Consider the following 18,712-nt stretch of genomic DNA (forward strand, 5'->3'; position numbering starts at 1 on the left):
AAAATTTGGCATTTATTCATCTTGGAAAGAAACCTCATGACTATTGGTGTTAAGGGTTTGAAAGTTTGTGTGTTGATTACACATCTGCTAAGGTTTTTTTGTTTTTTTTAATCTAGGTTTGCTCGAACAGGTTTGGTGTTTTAAGTTTCCCTGTTTTCTGTTGTTTGGGGCTCTCCAACAGTTTCAGTAGATGGTGGAATGTCTATGGTGGAAGTCTTCAAAGAAAAACTGCAAATCAGGATAATCATAGCTTGATCATATTGAATTTTTCACGTTCACATTCAGCATGCTACAGCATACAGTACATTTGCCTTGGATAACAGAAGGGTATATTAGGAACAACGTTTGAGAGGTATGTCCTGGGTTGGGTCAGGAAACACGAGCATAACTGTCTTTTGGACTGCAAACGTCATGGAAAAAGTGATTGAAAAAAATCGAACCCATTTATTCAGAAAGGTGAAGTAGCACCAGGATTTCCTTGTTGTTGTTATTTATTTATTTTTATAAATTGGCGATATTCAAACTTAAATCTGGATGTTAATTACGGATATTCTTCACCCTAAACTGGCAACCTTCTTCTTGTTCAGGGGGCGGCGCTCGTCCGCAGTAGATTCTGGAAGGAACCTCATGGTTGCACCATGGAGAAAGTGAGTATCCTGCTACTGTCTTCTGTGCTATTATCAAACGTGTACTTCCAAAAAACATTTGATGTGTTTCTGTGAATTTTTAGCATTTATTATGTTTTTTACAATAACAAGTTAAAGATTGGTGAACCTCTTAACAATGGGACGTAACTGTTGGCAAACGTTACATAGCTAACGCTAACATTAGCTTAGCATTATCCCCAAGTTGGTAATGTGTAGTAGTTGGCTAACGTTGCCTGACCCAGCTTAATGATAGCGATACAGGGGCTACTAACAGTTAACCAGCACCAGATAATATGCTAGGCTGCAACCCAAACTGAAATGTCCAGTAAATGCTAGCCAATTGCTGAGTAATGTTATCAGGCTACCGTCTTAGATAATTACCAATTTATCCCACGGCACGATAACGTTAGCTAAGTAATTGGCTTTAATTAGTCAGCATTGCTTTAACGAACGGAGAACAGTAACGTTACAGCAAAGCTTGCCATCCAGTGATCAGGGCCTTGTCCGTGTCTCGATATGACAACAGCTATTAGCTAACGTTAACTGTTAGCCAACAGCAAACCGGCAGGTAACTGTTAGCCCATCATGTGGACGCTGTCATCGCACATAAGCTGTCCTTATTAAGTCGGACAAATGAAGACCTAGCTAAATCTGAGTTCATCATAAAACAAAAAGGAGTGTGGCTGAAAATCGAAAGCTCAAAAATCGAAGTTGCTCTAGTGGCAGCAGGTAGTGTACAGTATACGCTGAGTATTTTTGGATCAGCTTCAGCGCTGTACAGAGAATGGGGATCATCATAGATACACACGGCGCGGCTGTCATGGCTACAAGAGAGCCGCATTCTGTCGTAACTGCTGCGTCCTCTCGAATGTTCTCGCATCACAGTCAAGTTGCCTGCAGAAGGGAAAAGTTTGACTCCGTTTATGCCCGGCAGGCACATACATCAGTCTTCCAGACAGGCAGCCGCTTGCATGGCTCAACCAGTCAACTTATTGTAATTGATTCTCAGCTTTCCAATCAGATGGAGCCCTGAATCGGATTTGGAGAGAGTTTCATGTTGGTTTTGGGGTTAGTTTTGGGTCAGGGATGCGAATTTTGTTCGCAATTTTGATGCGAACTGTTTTTGATTAGGTTGAAATACACTGAAACACAGAGTTAATCTTAGGGCTGTGTTAATAAATTGAAACAGAAAATAAATCACAATATTGATAATTCTTACTCACAGGAATCTGCATTTTTTCACCCTTAAATTGAAAGATGTTAGCTTTTAAACAGGATATTTTCGTGCAGTGCGGAGTCCATGGCCAACATATCTTGTTAATTGTTGGAGGAAACTATTTCCAGTTTTTTAAATTTAAATTCAAAGCCCACCCCCCCCCCCCCCCCCCCCCCCCCCCCCACACACACACACACATTTTTTTTTTTTTACATTTTAAATACTTTTATAGAGAAAACTGTGTTGACACGTACTGCAAGTCAAATTCCAATATTCATTTTTTTGTCATTATTGTGCACACCTAGTCAGATGTTTCTCCTACATTATTTGGCAACACAGATGTAGCCTTCCTGCTTTTCTATGACGGCTTTAATATTGTATTCTGATTCAATAAACTTCATCAGCTGCATAAATTCCTCAGTGTCATATCTGTAAAAGGTTAAATTGCCCAGGATCACATCTATAGTTAGTGGAAGTAAAAGACTACCTTCCTCTCATGCATCTCTTTGGGAAAGAAAATGGTAAACCTCAGGATTTATTATTTTACCAGCTGCAGTGTTTCTTCTAGGATTTTTTTTGCAGCGGGGGGAAAGGGTTTTGTTGTACCTGGGTGGTGCGCGCGCGGTCGGAGTGAATATCAATAGGTAATTAAAAAATATGAAATAAATTGACACTTGACTGCAAAACAAACTTTAGAACATTCTCCACTCTCCTCACTTTCTGCTTTCTCCTGCTTCACTCTGCTCTCCTGCTCCACTCCCTCCACTACTCCTGCCTGTCTACTTGTCTAATAAGGTTACATTTGAGAATGAGTAAAGTTAGAATTCTCTCACATCACAAATATTTGATCACGCAACCAGTAAGAACATTAAAATATTGTAGTAGCCACCACTAACGTTACATATTTTAGAACCAGGAGGCATTTCTTTCCCTTCAAAACTTCGGGGCATAGCTAAGAACCTTGAGCCCCTCCCTAGCTAAAGTAACGTTACCTGACTATATTCCTCATCGACATCAGGCATCTTTCTCTTCTTGGAGAAATATTTTAACAAACTCATCTGAAAATGCAATCAGGGATATTTTACTACATTGCTTACATAAACATCGTTAGCAATTATTTTACCGACGTTTATTGAAGGCTGCATTCACACAGCATTTTTCCCCAACTGCCAGCGCCCTTTTCTCATTAAAAGTAATGGGAAGCGGCCGCAAGGCGCACAAAAGGCGGCCGCTCCCGAAAAGCACTGCAGCGGCGTTTTTTTCGTCAGAGCGGAGCGCTTTCAAAAGTTGAGAAATGTTCAACTTTTCAGAAAAGCGCCGGGTGACGTGAAGCGCTTTTTCTCAGCCGACCAATCGCAATGACAGAGACGCTGGCCGTTTCCCATAGCAACAACAAATATGGAGAAAGTGAAAGTGCCGGTGGAGAAATTGGACGTTGTAATAAGTGAATTTCCGTTACCGCAACAGCGATCTTAAAGGCAGTATGGATTATACCGGCCATGTATTGGAAAACTCTGGTAAGCCTTTGCTTGTTGCTCAACACTGTTTTGTCTGCTGGAAGTGCTAACCAGCTGGTTAGTGAGCTAGCAGCTGCTCAGCTAACGTCAGGTGACGTTGCCATGATCCGCTTTTTATTTCTCCTCACAAAAAGCGCTCCAGGCAGCGCTTTTTCCACATCAAAAAACGCTATGTGTGAACGCAGCCTTTTAATCTACCTTTCTCTCTCTTCTCTTTCTTTTTCTCTTCTTTCTCTCTCTCTCTCCCTCTCACCTCGGCCAGGTGTCGCCACTTCTGTATCCGTCGTTTCAAATTAAAAGCCCTCTGCAGAGTCGTGTAATTGCGACTGCATGACATTTCATAAAATTCTGAAGCAGCAGCGGCAATAATTTTGCAGTGGCGGGCCGCCGCTGCAAAATGTATATAACGGAAACTCTGAGCTGGATAGGATTTTAGAATAGGAAATGATGGTCATCTGCCAAAGTGGCAGTTGGAGTGGGCAAATTTACCAGCTATATCTATGGCTAAAATGTTAAGCAGCATTTGGTGGGTAGCTGGTGTAAATTTCTCACCTCGATCTCCCTCAAAATAGACACAATTCTTTGAGTGTGCGAAGTGTAAAGCTCAGCTGATATCTAGAGTAGGGCTGGGCGATATGTTTGAAATCAATATCACGATAATCATGATTTTTCTCGATATCAATATATATCACGATATGGTTCATGTATGCAAAATCACGTTAAATAATCAAATTAATGTTCATCTCATTGAACCGAATGGTAATGTTAGGTGTGATGTCAAACAAAACAGAAATATTCAAATAATATTCCTACCATACCTCATTTTATGAGAGTTTTTAAGTAAAATTTGCTTGTCATCATCAATTTAGACAGCAGAAATGTGTGTCACGATATTAAAATATCTTCATATCATCACGATATGATTCCACTGAAAGACGATAAATGATAATATTGAATTATCGCCCAGCCCTAATCTAGAGGTCATGATAGAAAATTGCAGTGCATTTTGGATGATTTGCTGCATGATTCTGTGACTCGTCTATTTTTCCGTGGTATGATGACTAGTATGTCATCCAGCGTTTAAACGAGTAGTCATTTAAACATTACCATCCCTAGTTTTGGGTTTGTTCATTGAATAGGCCTATAGTCTTGGTTCTGGTTCTGCTGCTCCGCTCTATTCTTGGCCACTTATCCCTCCCTTAGCCATCACCTCCCTATTCTTGACTTTGGGCTGGTGCTGTAACATAGAACAACATTGGATTATGGGCTATAACTGCTTATCACATGTTGCCCTCATTTACTTTATTAGTTTATTGTTGGCTACATCACATTGTGTGATGTGTTTGGCTGGCCATTGCTTGTTGTTGCTTATTGTTTATGACAAAAATGATATGCCTCCTACAAAAATAATCCTATGAACCTGAATGGTAGTAACATGAGCCTCCTGGATGTAGCTTCTGTCTTGTTTCTGTCATTTTTAGCTCTGGGACATTGTAACAAGCAGGCTATCTTCTCTACATTAACAAGAATCTCTTCTTTTTCAAAAATAACCCACTGAAAAGAGTGTTGGCATGAAATTTGGTTGGCAAAAGTTGTAGCATTGGATTTAAGTGCTAAAGTGGCAATTTTGATTGAGCTGCCTGTAAGTCATACAAGGCCACTGGAGAGTAGGGCTGTCCCGAATACCATTTTTTGGGCTCCGGAGCTTCGGTAGTAATCAACAGCGAATATTCGAAGCTTCGGGCGGGGGGGGGAGGGGTCGTGTTAAGAGTCACGCACCTTCAAACTGCTTGGCTTTCCATACACGGCCAACAGTTCACCCGACAAAGTTCACACATAGTCACAGTTCCTCCTCACAACAACACAGCGCTGAAAACATACTCGGTGGAGTCCACAGGTCCGTCGCTCCTACACGGTCCAAAACGGGATCGCAAACTCAGCGGCAACTTCTTGGCAACCAGCCAGCTAGTGGTCTTGTAGCTCCTTCAGTTAGCAGCCAAGGAAAATGTAGCTTAGCACCGTTTATATCCACTGAGACACCGTCTTAGCGCGGAGATAGCAGTCCACGGCAACCATGCTGAATCCACTTGAACTCAAACAACAGTCCGACCTCACTCAGAGTGGCCACAGCTTAAATCCGAGGTGATCACGACACAGTTCGGGCGCCATTTGTAGAGATGTGGATGATCTCCGGGGAGTTGTTAGAGAAGAAGAGATGAAGACCAGACGAAAAACTTCATACTTAAGCTGTAGTTTTACTAAAGTTAGAGACAACGGCTCAGACAAGCGACTTCCCCATACAAAAGTAAACTCCGCAAGAGCGGAAGTGTGACGTCACTATATAGACACCCAAGCAGCGATCATTACATATAAAATTACATAAAAAAAACGAATATCCGAATCCCAAAATTGAAAACCGAATACCTACCCAACGAACGAATATCCGAATAGTCGAATATTCGGGTCCAGCCCTTCTGGAGAGGGGCCACAAAGTCAGCACCGGCATGAACCTTTAAACTACTATTTGAACTCGTACTTCAACATTAGCCCCTTTCACACATGCAGCCTGTTCTGTAAATGTAACGGCACGCTGTCATGTGTGAAAAGGAGCCGGTGTCTAAATGCGGGTAAATCAATTCCGCCAATTTCACTGCTCAAGATGTTGTAACGTTACTGGTAAAGTTCCGTATCGAGCGTATGTGTGAACGATGCCGTAACATTAGCAGCACGAGCACGCACAACGTCAGGACGCACTGTTGTCGAACTGTAGGAGGGAAATACAAACCACTACACAACGGGATGCAGCTTTACTTTTTTGCCGAAAATGTTGAATTGGACAGACTTGGAAATAAGAGAGATCCTCGGAGTCCAGGCGGACAGAGAGATTAGCCCGCCGTGTTTTCAGACTGCAGTCACTCAGGCGGATAAACGTAATTTCCGGGAAGTGACAACAGAGGAATTTAACGGTATTGCCAGTATTGTGTGAATGGTAGCATTAGTTAAAAAAGTGGAAAGGCATGTCTTGTGTGAACAACACCAACTGCTACCTTTTACCGGAAAGATTTCATGTGTGAAAGGGGCTATTATGTAGTACTCCCCAACTCTTAAGTTGGTAAAGGCCATGACTAATCGCTTGAATTCTGATAGTTAAAATTGCATTAAATTTTGTGCTTAATCATAATTGGACACCTGATTATGGATGTTATCTTTTCACTCTGTAGCGATAGGGTCTACATCTATAGGTGAAAAATGGGGATCCATACAGAGAAAAGCAAAGAATTAACAATAGACTGGTATCACAGCAGGCAGGCATGTAAAACACACAGACTTTCAGATGCAGTTGTCAAACTGTCACCCGCCTGGTAAAAATATTCCTAGCTACATAATTAGAAAGCACCTGGAGGACAGCGGGTGAGCATTAGACACACTGACTGAACTAATATCAGATGATCAGCTATCTCTAGCACTGCAGCACCTGTCTGACAGCGTCAGGAACAGCTGATTGGTTGGCTGTGTGTGTTTAACAGCTGATACAGTTATGAAAGATGTGTTCTCCTTAGGCAGATCTACATTGGATCTTTCCATTTTAGACCAATCAGAGATCTTAGATTGAGAGGCTGAGAGGGAATTGTGTGTGTGTGTGTGTGTGTGTGTGTGTGTGTGTGAAAGAGAGAAAGATTTTAGTACAGGACGGTTACAGTATTGGGAATTTGATTGTATCTTCACGGTTCATAGGTCTCTGAATTGAAAGACCAGGGCAACAAGGCACTGAGTGCGGGGAATATTGAGGAGGCTGTGCGTTGCTACACTGAAGCCTTGGCCCTCGACCCCTCAAACCATGTCCTCTTCAGTAACCGCTCGGCTGCGCACGCTAAGAAAGGCAACTATGAGAGCGCTCTCCAGGATGCCTGTCAGACCATCAAGATCAAGCCTGACTGGGGAAAGGTGAGGTGACATTTGTCCTGTTTACTCTGATGACCATAAATGAGAAAGAGTAATCAGATTTAATGTGACATCTCCCAATTTTGATTAACCAGGGTTACTCCCGCAAAGCAGCGGCGTTAGAGTTTCTTGGCCGTTTGGAGGACGCTAAAGGGACTTACCAAGAGGGACTCCGACGAGAGCCAAGTAATCAGCAGCTGAAGGAGGGTCTGCAGAACATCGAGGCCCGGCTAGCAGGTAGAAATTGCAGAATTTGTTATGTCTCACAAATTTCTAATAGTGTCTCCATCATTATGGTACAGAAAATAGTGTTATGACATGAAAACTGTGTGGGAGTCGGCTTTTCGTACCTTGTGTGGGTAGAGGATGATGAGACATGACTACTGACAGGATCACTAAAGCAAAATCACATTGTGAGTGCTCCTTGTCTTCCAAAAGGGAGAGTGGGCAGTCCACTCAGCTTTTCAGCATTGTTATTCATGTAGACAGGGGGAAAGTAGTAGGGAAGACACCATAGAGAAAACTGGCAGATTCAGTCCTAGGCCAGTGGGAGCAAATGTGGTTCCAGAGTGTGTGAACCACTTGAATGTCTCTGGGCATCCTGAGTGCTTCTTTGTGACCATATAGATCACACTACTAATCAGCAGTTCTCGCCTCACCAGAGAAAAAGATGATGAACCCCTTCGCAGTGCCCAACATGTTCGAGAAGCTGGAGAGTGATCCTCGGACCCGCGAGCTACTGGCAGATCCAAGCTACAGAGAATTGCTGGAGCAGCTCAGGAACAAACCATCGGAGCTTGGCATGTATGTACATTTTCAAGGATTTGTCAGCCTTAAAGCAGTCTTTATTTGCTGTGTAATAAAGACTGATACTAAAGTATCATTTGTAAGGCAAGATTAAGCAACAAAAAAAGATAAGATCAGAAGTAAAATTTTGTAAGATGGCCAGGGTTCCTATGCAGGTCTGGAAAAGTATGGAAAATGTATTTGCTTATCCTGAACAGTTTGAGAATTGCACAAAAAGTCTAGAAAGGCATGGAGACATGTTGTTGCTCAGTCCCAATACATGACTACCCAGTATATATTTGTAATCATTTCATATATTGTGATATTTGTTGTCCAGAATAACCTTTAGCTAGATAATATATTATCCAAAATAGGGCTGAAACGATTCCTCGAGAAACTCGAGTAACTCGATTACTAAAAATCATCGATGCAAATTCTTTGCATCGAAGCTTCGTTTAATCCATATAACTATATACACGCTCAGTGTTTCGCACGGATGATTATTACTGTTGCACAACGCGCTGGAGAAAGAGAGAGAAAATAGCGAGGGGCGAAGAGAAGAGAGAGGCCAGAGAAAACGACAGAAAGTGTCCAAAGTTTCGGATCCAGTGTTGCCAACTTGGCGACTTTGTCGCTAGTCTTAGCGACTTTTCAGACCCCCCTGGCGACTTTATTTCTCAAAAGCGACTAGCGACAAATCTGCCGACTTTTTCTGACCATGGGAAGCAATGTTAATGTGTTGAATCCCAAAGCATTTGGCAATAAATTGGTTCGGCTGATGCTGGTTTTCTCTACTTGCTTGTCTAATCCAGAGAGGTCTGACGGTCACAGCGCTTCCCACACACAGCGTAGCTCCCTCCCTCCGCTGAGAGCAGGGACTGTAGGATAGGGTCCACTTGTAATTGCTACCGGCGTACGCCGAAACTGGCCGGGTGGGCGGAGTCAGCACTTAATATTAAAACGGGATGAGATGAAGGCTAGTAAAGAATGCACGTTAATTATGGCTATATGTAATGGCTAGTTAAGAACGTAAATCAATATGGTGGCTAGTTATGATGTCCCTAAGTTAGCTAAGTTTTGCTCAAGAAAATAACCACAGAAAATAAAACGCTGCAGTCAATTTGTGAAAGCCTGAGCTTCATTCATGTTATTATTATGATAGGCACACACACATACACACACACACACACACACACACACACACACACACACACACACACACACACACACCTACTCCCCTCACAGTGATGCATAAAATACCCCAGAAAGCAAAATATCAGGTGGTGTAAGTAGCAATTGGAGCCTAAAATGCACCAGTCCAATACAGCAGGTATATTCAGTTTAGTTTGATTGCAGTGAGTAGGGTCAGCAGGTGTAGGGCAACCCTTCAACATAGCAAATAAATGTACATTAGCCAGTCTTATGAACTTGTATGATATTTAGGCCTAGTAATAAATATCAATAATAATTATTATTTCACCTCGTTTTCAGTAAATCACAGTGTTGTATGGACAGCTTCGTGCGGACAGCTTTTCTCTTTTGTATATTTACTATTGCTCTTTAATAAAGCAAAAGTATTTCTTATCCGATTACTCGATTAATCGATGGAATAATCGGTAGAATACTCGATTACTAAAATAATCGATAGCTGCAGCCCTAATCCAAAATATTCAAAGCTAGTCAAGAATTGATGTATAGAAAAAGTACAGTAATTTTGAATTGGATATGTATGTATTTGTGTATGAAACCTGAATACTTAAGCATCAGAAATGCACTTGTCTGCCTGTTATGTAGGAAGCTGCAGGATCCCAGAGTGATGACCACACTCTCTGTGCTGCTGGGACTAGACCTGGCTGGGATGGAGGAAGAGGAGCCCACTCCCCCTCCACCCCCCAAACCCAAAGAGACTCAGCCACCTCCTCCCAAGGAGGAAGACCTGCCCGAGAACAAGAGAAAGGTAAATCAGTCTGGGTTCAAGTGAAAGATCAGCACAGTTCCTCCTTCTGGTCTAATTCTTGAAGGGATTCAAGCTCAGCACCTTTTTAGAGAAATTCACTGTTATAAATCCAAATCAGGTCTCATTTTGGTTTATCATGCATAAGTGCTGCCTAGCCATTCATTGATTCTAGGCAAATGCATAATGAGGGTGAAATTACACTTAAGGGCAGTTTGTGTGGCAGAAATAAAGGCTGCATTTCTAGGGGGAAAAACTTACAGGAGTGGATTGTCAATGTTACATTTCACAGTTCAGCTTGCATTGGTTGCAGCATGTGAAGAATGCCAAGCAACACGCAGATTGTCAGCTGTGTCATGCAAAAAAACATGTAAAAATTGCAAGTAGTACAATAATTAAGTAAAATCAAACCAATAAAAACGACTATAAAAGTACATAATGTTACAGTAATATCCAGAAAATGACATCAAGTAATTTTCCTCCGATTGTGATAGCCTAGGCTACTTTCAGCTTTCAGAGTAATATCCAGTAAGTTGAGACATTTTCTTTTTCGCGATTCAAAACTTTGGCCATACTGTATGTATCATGGAGCTGACAAAATGTTAACAATTTCAGCTGTGGTCTAAGAAATTACATTCAGAAAGGGCTTCTCTCTCGTGAATTATTTGAACACTTCTGATTTCCATTTTTTTTCTTATAGGCCTTGAAAGAAAAAGAACTTGGGAATGCTGCATATAAGAAGAAGGACTTCTCTGCTGCACTGAAACATTATGAAGAAGCAGTCAATCATGACCCATCCAACATGACTTACATTTCGAATCAAGCAGGTATGCATTATCATATGTTGGAAGAACAGAACTACACTAGATCCTTTTTATCCCAACCTCAAACATCTGAGCCGACTAATCCACCTAATAGATAAAATGAACAGGGAATCAAACATCACAAAAAAATTATTTTGTATACAATTTTTAGAACATTATTCATACATGCAACTTAGTGAAATGCATTGTTCAGAAATATGAAATACACTGAAATACTGACCCAATAATCCTCTTTTATTGATTGTAATCATTATTGGGTGCGACAAGGTTCGTTTTCACTATTCACCTTAAAACCCAATCTACTCAACTGACACTTTAATTCCACTGTACTGGAAACAGACCAAATTGTAATCTCAATACTGACGCAGCTACCAAACTGTGGCTTTTGTGAATTGTTCCACCCCTAGTTGGTATCATTGTGTCCTGACAGTGAGGTGAGCCAGACGATGTCACCTTCTATACAGTAAAACAGGTGATGTCACCCGGTACCAAAGATCAGCCAATAGCAGATGGCAATTTCAGTAGCATGCTTTTTACCATTAGATGTCAGGTTTTACACAAACTTGGGACTCTTTTAAGGGTTTTATAATTCACATTTCTGTTCGCTAGCTCAATTTGGTTGTAATTATTGGAATGTCTCAGTATGGCTATAATCATTTCAATCTCTGGTTTTGTCAGGGCGGTTACCTCATTGTGCTATAGATGCAAAAATAGCTAGAAGATGCTTAATGTCATGGTATTGAGCATTTCAACGATTTTCAAAATGCCATGGGAGGTGCTTTAATTGAGTTTGTGTGCATCTTCATCAATCATGAGAGACTATTTTAGCTTGGAGAAGAAATTTTTTATTTAAAGGTTATTATTTGCATTAAGGTCAGACTTTTATAACAAACTCTTCTCTTTGTTTTCCCTTCAGCTGTGTACTTTGAGAAGGGAGAGTTTGAGAAGTGCAGAGAGCTGTGTGAGAAGGCCATTGATGTGGGCAGAGAGAACCGAGAGGACTACAGACAAATTGCAAAGTGAGTTCCTTAACTCTACAACGTCTTATGGGTCAAACCATATGATCAGTGAGTGTATATTATATACTTGGCTGCTGTGTAAGAGATACATTTTCCAACCTCAGCAGGGTTTGATTTGATATTAATTTATTGTTCCCGGGTCAAATTAAATGTATAACAACTGTGTACAACTTGAAACTAGGAAGTTTCCAGCCTCCAAAATGGAGGGATCAAGTAGAATAAAGACAGCACTGTATTTCACGGTGTTGCTAACATTCAATCTGTTGCACCAGCCCATACTTTTGGCTTTAGATGTTGTCACAGTAATGTAGAAAGTAATGCAACTTTTGGATGGATTTTTAGTTACTTACTTGCCTACTTTATCAGCCAATAACCCACTGTTATTTTGCTTACACTGCCCCCATGAACTGGAGAATTCCCTCTTGCGTTCCATGTAAAATTTCACCATAAATCAATTTGTCTCATAGGGAATAAGCATTTTGAACTAGGTAGCCTCCACAATATTTTTATTTTGTAGAGAATCCATCCCACACATTCATGAATGCAACCATTTTTCCTAATGATAAATGGGGATATTTTGGTGCCTTGAAGATCATGAAGATGACCTTTGGATTTTCAAATATATCTTACAGCTTTTATTTAGAACAACTTTTTCCTCCTTACTTCCTGGTTATTTTCTACCTGGGCCTAGTTTTTTTTCATTGTGCTGATCTGTTCTGATCAAAATTGTCAGTTACGTTACTGTAGAGCTCCACATACATCTCAGTTTCCAGGGAGCTTGTCTCCAGTACAATCCAACGTGACCAAAGGACCCAAAACGTCCTTGTGAACAGAGTAACACTCAATCTGCAATGTGACCTGCCTATCCATGGCCTAAAATTTGAATATATTGCAGTATTAGATATCCATTGCCATCCGTCGCCATGTTCATGTCATATCGGATTTACCAAGCCACACTTTGTGCCACAGATGTTACTTTTTGCTACATTTTGTCGACATCTTTCTGATAATATAACCATAGACTGTTTATTAATTTTTTCAGATCCTCAGTACAGTAGCTAGTGTTTGTATGCCGGTCGCAGTCAAGACAAGCAGACTCACACTGGCTTCTAGGATATCGTGTTATAGTGACGTGTCTATCTTGGTCTTCCATCTTTTCAAATTCAGAGCATAGAAACAAGTCAACGCATTGTGTGTTCATTATTGAACGTCATTAGAACCAAAAATTGGTACTGAATTTTTCAAAGCCTTTTGGCAGTAATCGGTACCACCAATATTTGGTCTGTATCTCTAGTGTACCGAATTTTGGTACCCATCCCTAGCCACGCTAGATTGTATTGGACAGCAGCGCTCCCTGCAGACTGAGAGGTACGTAGCTCTACAGTGGAGTAGTAGTACGAAATTTTGATCAGAATTGTTTGGCATGATGACAGAAACTAGGAAATTAGACCCAGATTGAAAATCACTGGAATTATCCTGTAAAGTGCAGTTTACTGCAGGTTAGGATACTTTGTTTTTGAGTTTAAAAATTGTTCAAACGACTTCACCATGACTGTTTTGCAAAACAAGAGGGTAGATGAGGTGTATGTAAAATAAGTATTTATAATCAATGGATCTCATACAAGCAAAAGTTAATCACAAGAGTGTGACTAAAGAACAGTCTGCACTCTTCATGTTATACACGTAACCACTGGGTGGCAATGTAACTCTATTGCTTTTAACTGCAGTATTTACAGCTGTGTGTAATAAACAATAAACTGCCCAAAGATGCTGTGGTGATTTAGGTCTCTGACGCTGGAGTCTTGCGTCAAATCCACATTGAACCTTCCATCCTGTGTCTCACTGCTGGGTGTCCCACTCGTCATTCAACATTCGAAATATTCAAACTAGTGGCGCAAATTGAAATGTTGGGTAGTACTGTTCCAAAAAGTAAGTGCAGAATGTAGAAGAACTACCGCTCACAGGTTTGCCAAGTATGCCTTGAAGAAGGTCTGTTGAGACTGACGGCTTGCTAATAAATCAAATTCTGCATGGATCTAAGTGTGTGGATGTTCTTGCTTTATTAGACGAGGAAACGGGAATGATGTTGGTGGATCTCTCTGCTTTCTGATTTTAAGAACATGTTTATCTTCATCCCTCTCCTCCTCTTTTCATAGGGCCTTGGCTAGAATTGGCAACTCATACTTCAAGCAGGAGAAATACAAAGAGTCAGTTCAGTATTTCAACAAGAGTTTAACGGAGCATCGCACCCCTGATGTCTTGAAGAAGTGTCAGCAGGTGAGGTGTAGGCTTTTGTTTTTATTATTTGCTAGTTTTCCACAAAATGTGATGCCAACTCGGATGATCAGAACTGAGGATCTTAAACTGTATTTATTAATCTCAGTCTAATAGAGCTGCAACGATTAATCGATTAGTTGTCAACTATTAAATTAATCGCCAACTATTTTGATAATCGATTAATCTGTTTGAGTACTTTTTTAAGAAAAATAAGTTAAAATTCTCTGATTCCAGCTTCTTAAATGTGAATATTTTCTGGTTTCTTTACTCCTCTATGATAGTAAACTGAATATCTTTGGGTTGTGGACAAAACAAGACATTTGAGGACGTCATCTTGGGCTTTGGGAAACACTGATTGACATTTTTCACCATTTTCTGACATTTTATAGACCAAACAACTAATCGATTAATCGAGAAAATAATCGACAGATTAATCGACAATGAAAATAATCGTTAGTTGCAGCCCTACAGTCTAACCCAGCTAACAAGTCAGCCCTAATAATATTATGCAAAATGAACTACAGAAATAGTATGAGAAGTTGAGTTACTTGCGAGTAAGTAACTCAAATCTTTGTAAGCTGCGTTAGACTCTGTTGTTGAAACCAGGCTATTGTTACAGGAAACAATGTCACTTTGAACATCCATTATAACAAAATTATTGACACTTTTTACACCTTGACACTCATTGAATCTGCAGGCAGAGAAGATAGTGAAGGAGCAGGAGAAACTAGCCTACATCAACCCCGAGGTAGCCCTGGAAGAGAAGAACAAGGGCAACGAGGCCTTCCAAAAAGGTGTGTAGGTGCAGTGCTTGTTCTTTGTACGTGATTGGATTCTCTCTTAATGCACTCACTCTTCTTTCCTGTCCAATAGGAGACTACCCCTTAGCCATGAGACATTATACTGAGGCCATCAAGAGGAACCCTGACGATGCCAAACTCTTCAGTAACAGAGCCGCCTGCTACACAAAGCTGTTGGAGTTTCAGCTTGCCCTGAAGGTACTGTGCATCACCGCCAAGCACCCACAGGAGTACGTTCATGAGATTCAAACCTGGAAAAAGTTCCTCTGAGTTGTGTTGTAATTGAAAATGACAATCATATTTTATCTGTCATAGGATTGTGAAGATTGCATCCAACTTGATCCCGCCTTCAGTAAGTAGTAAACTTTAACTGAAGTAACATTTAATTAACATTCTGCTGGAAGCACTCGTTAGTGGTAGCATTGGTTACTATAACTATGTTAGATGTTTCAATTCAAGGTGAATATTTCTTCTGATTTTAACACCTAATTTAACACCCCTGTCTACAGTAAAAGGCTACACACGCAAGGGAGCTGCTTTAGAAGCCATGAAGGATTATACTAAAGCTATGGATGCATACCAGAAGGCCCTGGAGCTTGACTCTTCCTCAAAGGTATTGTCAATGACAGTGTACCAAGGCCCACACCTCATTTCCTATGTATGTGATGAAGATAAAGTTGGCTGATGATAATGACCCATGTGTCTGGCTTTCTTCACCTGCCCTCCTGCCCATTCAGGAAGCCACAGAAGGCATTCAGCGCAGTGTGATGAGCCAGGCTGTGAGGAACGACAGCCCCGAGGATGTGAAAAGAAGGGCCATGGCTGACCCCGAGGTGCAGCAGATTATGAGTGACCCAGCCATGCGAATGATCCTGGAGCAAATGCAGAAGGACCCTCAGGCGCTCAGCGAGTAAGCTGGCTAGCTCTTGTTTTGATTTGAATCTCTGTGCAAAGTCAACATTATGCAAGTATACAATCATTGTTTGAAATGCGTGAAGAATTTAGTGTTTTTTCCCTTTCTTTCCTTTTTTATTCGACCCTCAGTCACTTAAAGAATCCAGTTATTGCCCAGAAGATTCAGAAACTCATAGATGTGGGACTGATAGCCATACGGTGATGAGAGAAAGAGCCAGATGCGTGAGGAGACTTCAAGACCACAGCGGAACAAAATGCAATTCCCTCCAAATATTGCAACCTCCTCTCTTTTTTGCCTTCAAATTCAAAATTATATTGTCCTCAGTCTCATTCAGACTTTGACCTGTATGTTTTTTTTTTTAATCAATCTCACAATTTTTACATTGTATTGAAGAAAAGCATCTTGTATGTCACCTGCAAACTTGAGGACTCCAGAACACTTCCTCTGAAAAAACTGGATTAATGTCGACAGATGATTAAAAAGGTCTTAAAATACACATCACAACGCAGTGCACCACTCCTCAATGTTTAAAGGGGAAATCCACCCTAAAACGGTTCACGTTATTCCTATCAAGGCTTGGAAACGGTTCAGGGAATTAAAACAGAAAATGGAAAACAATGGAATTATCACATGAGCGTAAACACGAATGTAATAATTAGTTTCTGGAAGTAGATCACTAGTTGAAATTGGCGATATTGGTTATTCCCTTTTCTTTTTCACTCCCATGCCGCTGCTAAGCTTGTCTAGACATGCTGCTTGAAAGATGTAAAACATACAGCTTCTGTTCCTCTGCTCCTTTTTCTCCCTCCCTTGTCTCAGCTTGACCACAGTGCAGAAGCTGAGCTCTGTCCTGTCGGCCAGCCACTCAAATGCAGGTAGCAAATCTTATAAGCACATTGGTCATTGGTACTCCGATCCAAATGATTTGAAAGTGATCGTTTTCAAGCCTTGATTTCTTTGGTTTAACAGTTTACATTATTTTTTTTTTGTGTATTAGTCTCCTCCAAAGAGTCTCTTTGAAAGGAGAAAAAAGTCTGTACTGTGTCATCAAGGGACACTTTGTGGAGCTAATCCACTAACGATGGGTTGTGGGGGATGGAGGAAGTGGTTGGGCTACGAAATTGTAATAAATAAGGCAGTTGTGTACCCTATTAGGCCTAACATTAATTTATTTTACTCTCAAAACCTAAAATACAAATTGACATTTTCAAAGGTGTGCCAGAGAGTGTCTCTTCCCCATGCCTGTCTCTGCTCTGTCTTAAAGCAATGTGCAAGTTGAGAGGAGGAGGAACATTTACTTAACCTGTTGGATTTAGGCAAATAGTAACTGGTAAGGATACTATGCAAATCTGTCTTCAGGAGTTGAGGGATGTTTTTACAATGATAGGAGATTTGAAGAGGTTGGATCCATAATTGTGTTTCAAATCTGTCCCTCTATGAGCCCAAGCAGCCATGTTCATATTTCAAGGCTACGCTAAAAAAGCAGTTACTCCCAAATTGATGAAAATACTTAGAGATAAAGCTCTTTCACTGGTTGAAGTAGCATCAGGACTGTCAGTAAAAGCCACACAGTAACAATAATTATATTGAAATTGCTCTGCTCTCTGAAAAGGGCATAATGGGTTGGCCTAACGGTCTGAAGAACGTATTTGATTGCTCTTGAGGCAAAAGAGATGGGAGAGGTTGATGACCCGCCCAACAGCCATCTCATACTAAAAAAAAAAAAAAAAAGATTTACAGGTTTACCACTGCAGACAATAGGCAGGTGCATCGATAATTCATATCAAAGTAGATGCTTGCTGACTAGTCTCAAATTTTGGGTTGCCAAGATTAAAACTAGACAGCCAGCAGCCAAAGTGACGACTTGCCCGGAGTGAATTGGTCCAGATAAAAGGAATACTGTGAATTCTGGTTATAGGGTGGATTTACCTTTTTATAAGATAGCTTCTGTTGGTTGATTAATGGAGTCATGATTGCCTCACTTCATGTTGCATCTTTAATGTTTGTTGGCTTGTCTTGATGTGTTGAAGCCTCAGCAAGGCCACCTGTCACTACCGCCTAATGAGTATTACAGCTGGGGAAGCAAAGCAAGTTATCACATTTTAGGTGACCAGTACCCACTTTTTGCTGGATCAAATTGTGATGCCCTTGATAATTTCTTGACTTTGGACACTGCTGTTGGAATTTGTCCTCCCACAACAGCAGCTTGTTTAACATCCATTTTGAGAGAGAAAATACAGTATAGGTTATTAAGTGAAAGTATGGCTGTTGACCAGTATGGCACACACGGCTCCAAATACCTCACAAAATTATCTGATTATCATATCTCCATCCTTTGGTTTCTTGTGTTAAGGGAGGAGGGACTCAAAAACATTAAATATGTATTGAGTTGTTTTTTTTTAAAGCCTACTTTTGTTTCAACATTTCCACAATAGCCTTGCTCTATCTGGAATCCTCCATGACTTGTGCCACAAAATAAAGTACAGCCGGCACATGAACAATGTGGCACTCTCACATGTAAAAGAAACTGTCCAAGAAGTGTCATGTACAAGGTGAAATGAATCCTGTTCTGCAAAATATATCTGAATGTATTTCGAAGGTCATTGGTGGCTGTTTTGTCCTTTAAGTCTTTCATTGTTGAAATAGTTGACTAGATGCAGTTGAACTACATTTTACAGTAGTAGTTTATGTATTTAAAAAACAACAACTATATTAAACACCACATAGGCACACATTAAGTAAAAGTACAATGAAAAAGATCCACTATTGTAGCCTTGAATATAAATCAAATGCTTCTGTGAAATATTTTTTGTT

At 40.6% G+C, this 18,712-nt stretch overlaps 1 protein-coding gene across 1 annotated transcript; it reads left to right on the forward strand.

Moving 5' to 3' along the window:
- Positions 1-529: 529 nt before the first annotated feature.
- Positions 530-18,501, forward strand: stip1 (stress-induced phosphoprotein 1). The gene is made up of 14 exons (XM_078286539.1): positions 530-647; positions 7,116-7,325; positions 7,418-7,559; positions 7,985-8,126; positions 9,903-10,065; positions 10,763-10,889; positions 11,803-11,905; positions 14,062-14,182; positions 14,880-14,976; positions 15,056-15,180; positions 15,298-15,334; positions 15,492-15,595; positions 15,720-15,892; positions 16,027-18,501. Exons 1-14 carry the CDS (start codon positions 639-641, stop codon positions 16,097-16,099), a joined length of 1,626 nt encoding a protein of 541 aa, XP_078142665.1. The 5' UTR covers positions 530-638; the 3' UTR covers positions 16,100-18,501.
- Positions 18,502-18,712: the final 211 nt, after the last annotated feature.

Source organism: Centroberyx gerrardi, chromosome 11 (assembly GCF_048128805.1).
Source record: "Centroberyx gerrardi isolate f3 chromosome 11, fCenGer3.hap1.cur.20231027, whole genome shotgun sequence".
Classification (NCBI taxonomy): domain Eukaryota; kingdom Metazoa; phylum Chordata; class Actinopteri; order Beryciformes; family Berycidae; genus Centroberyx; species Centroberyx gerrardi.

Coding starts and splice junctions, on each gene's coding strand:
- stip1 (XM_078286539.1), top strand. Junction 10,066..10,762: donor TGCCCGAGAACAAGAGAAAG/GTAAATCAGTCT, acceptor TTTTTCTTATAG/GCCTTGAAAGAAAAAGAACT. Junction 15,596..15,719: donor AGCTTGACTCTTCCTCAAAG/GTATTGTCAATG, acceptor CTGCCCATTCAG/GAAGCCACAGAAGGCATTCA.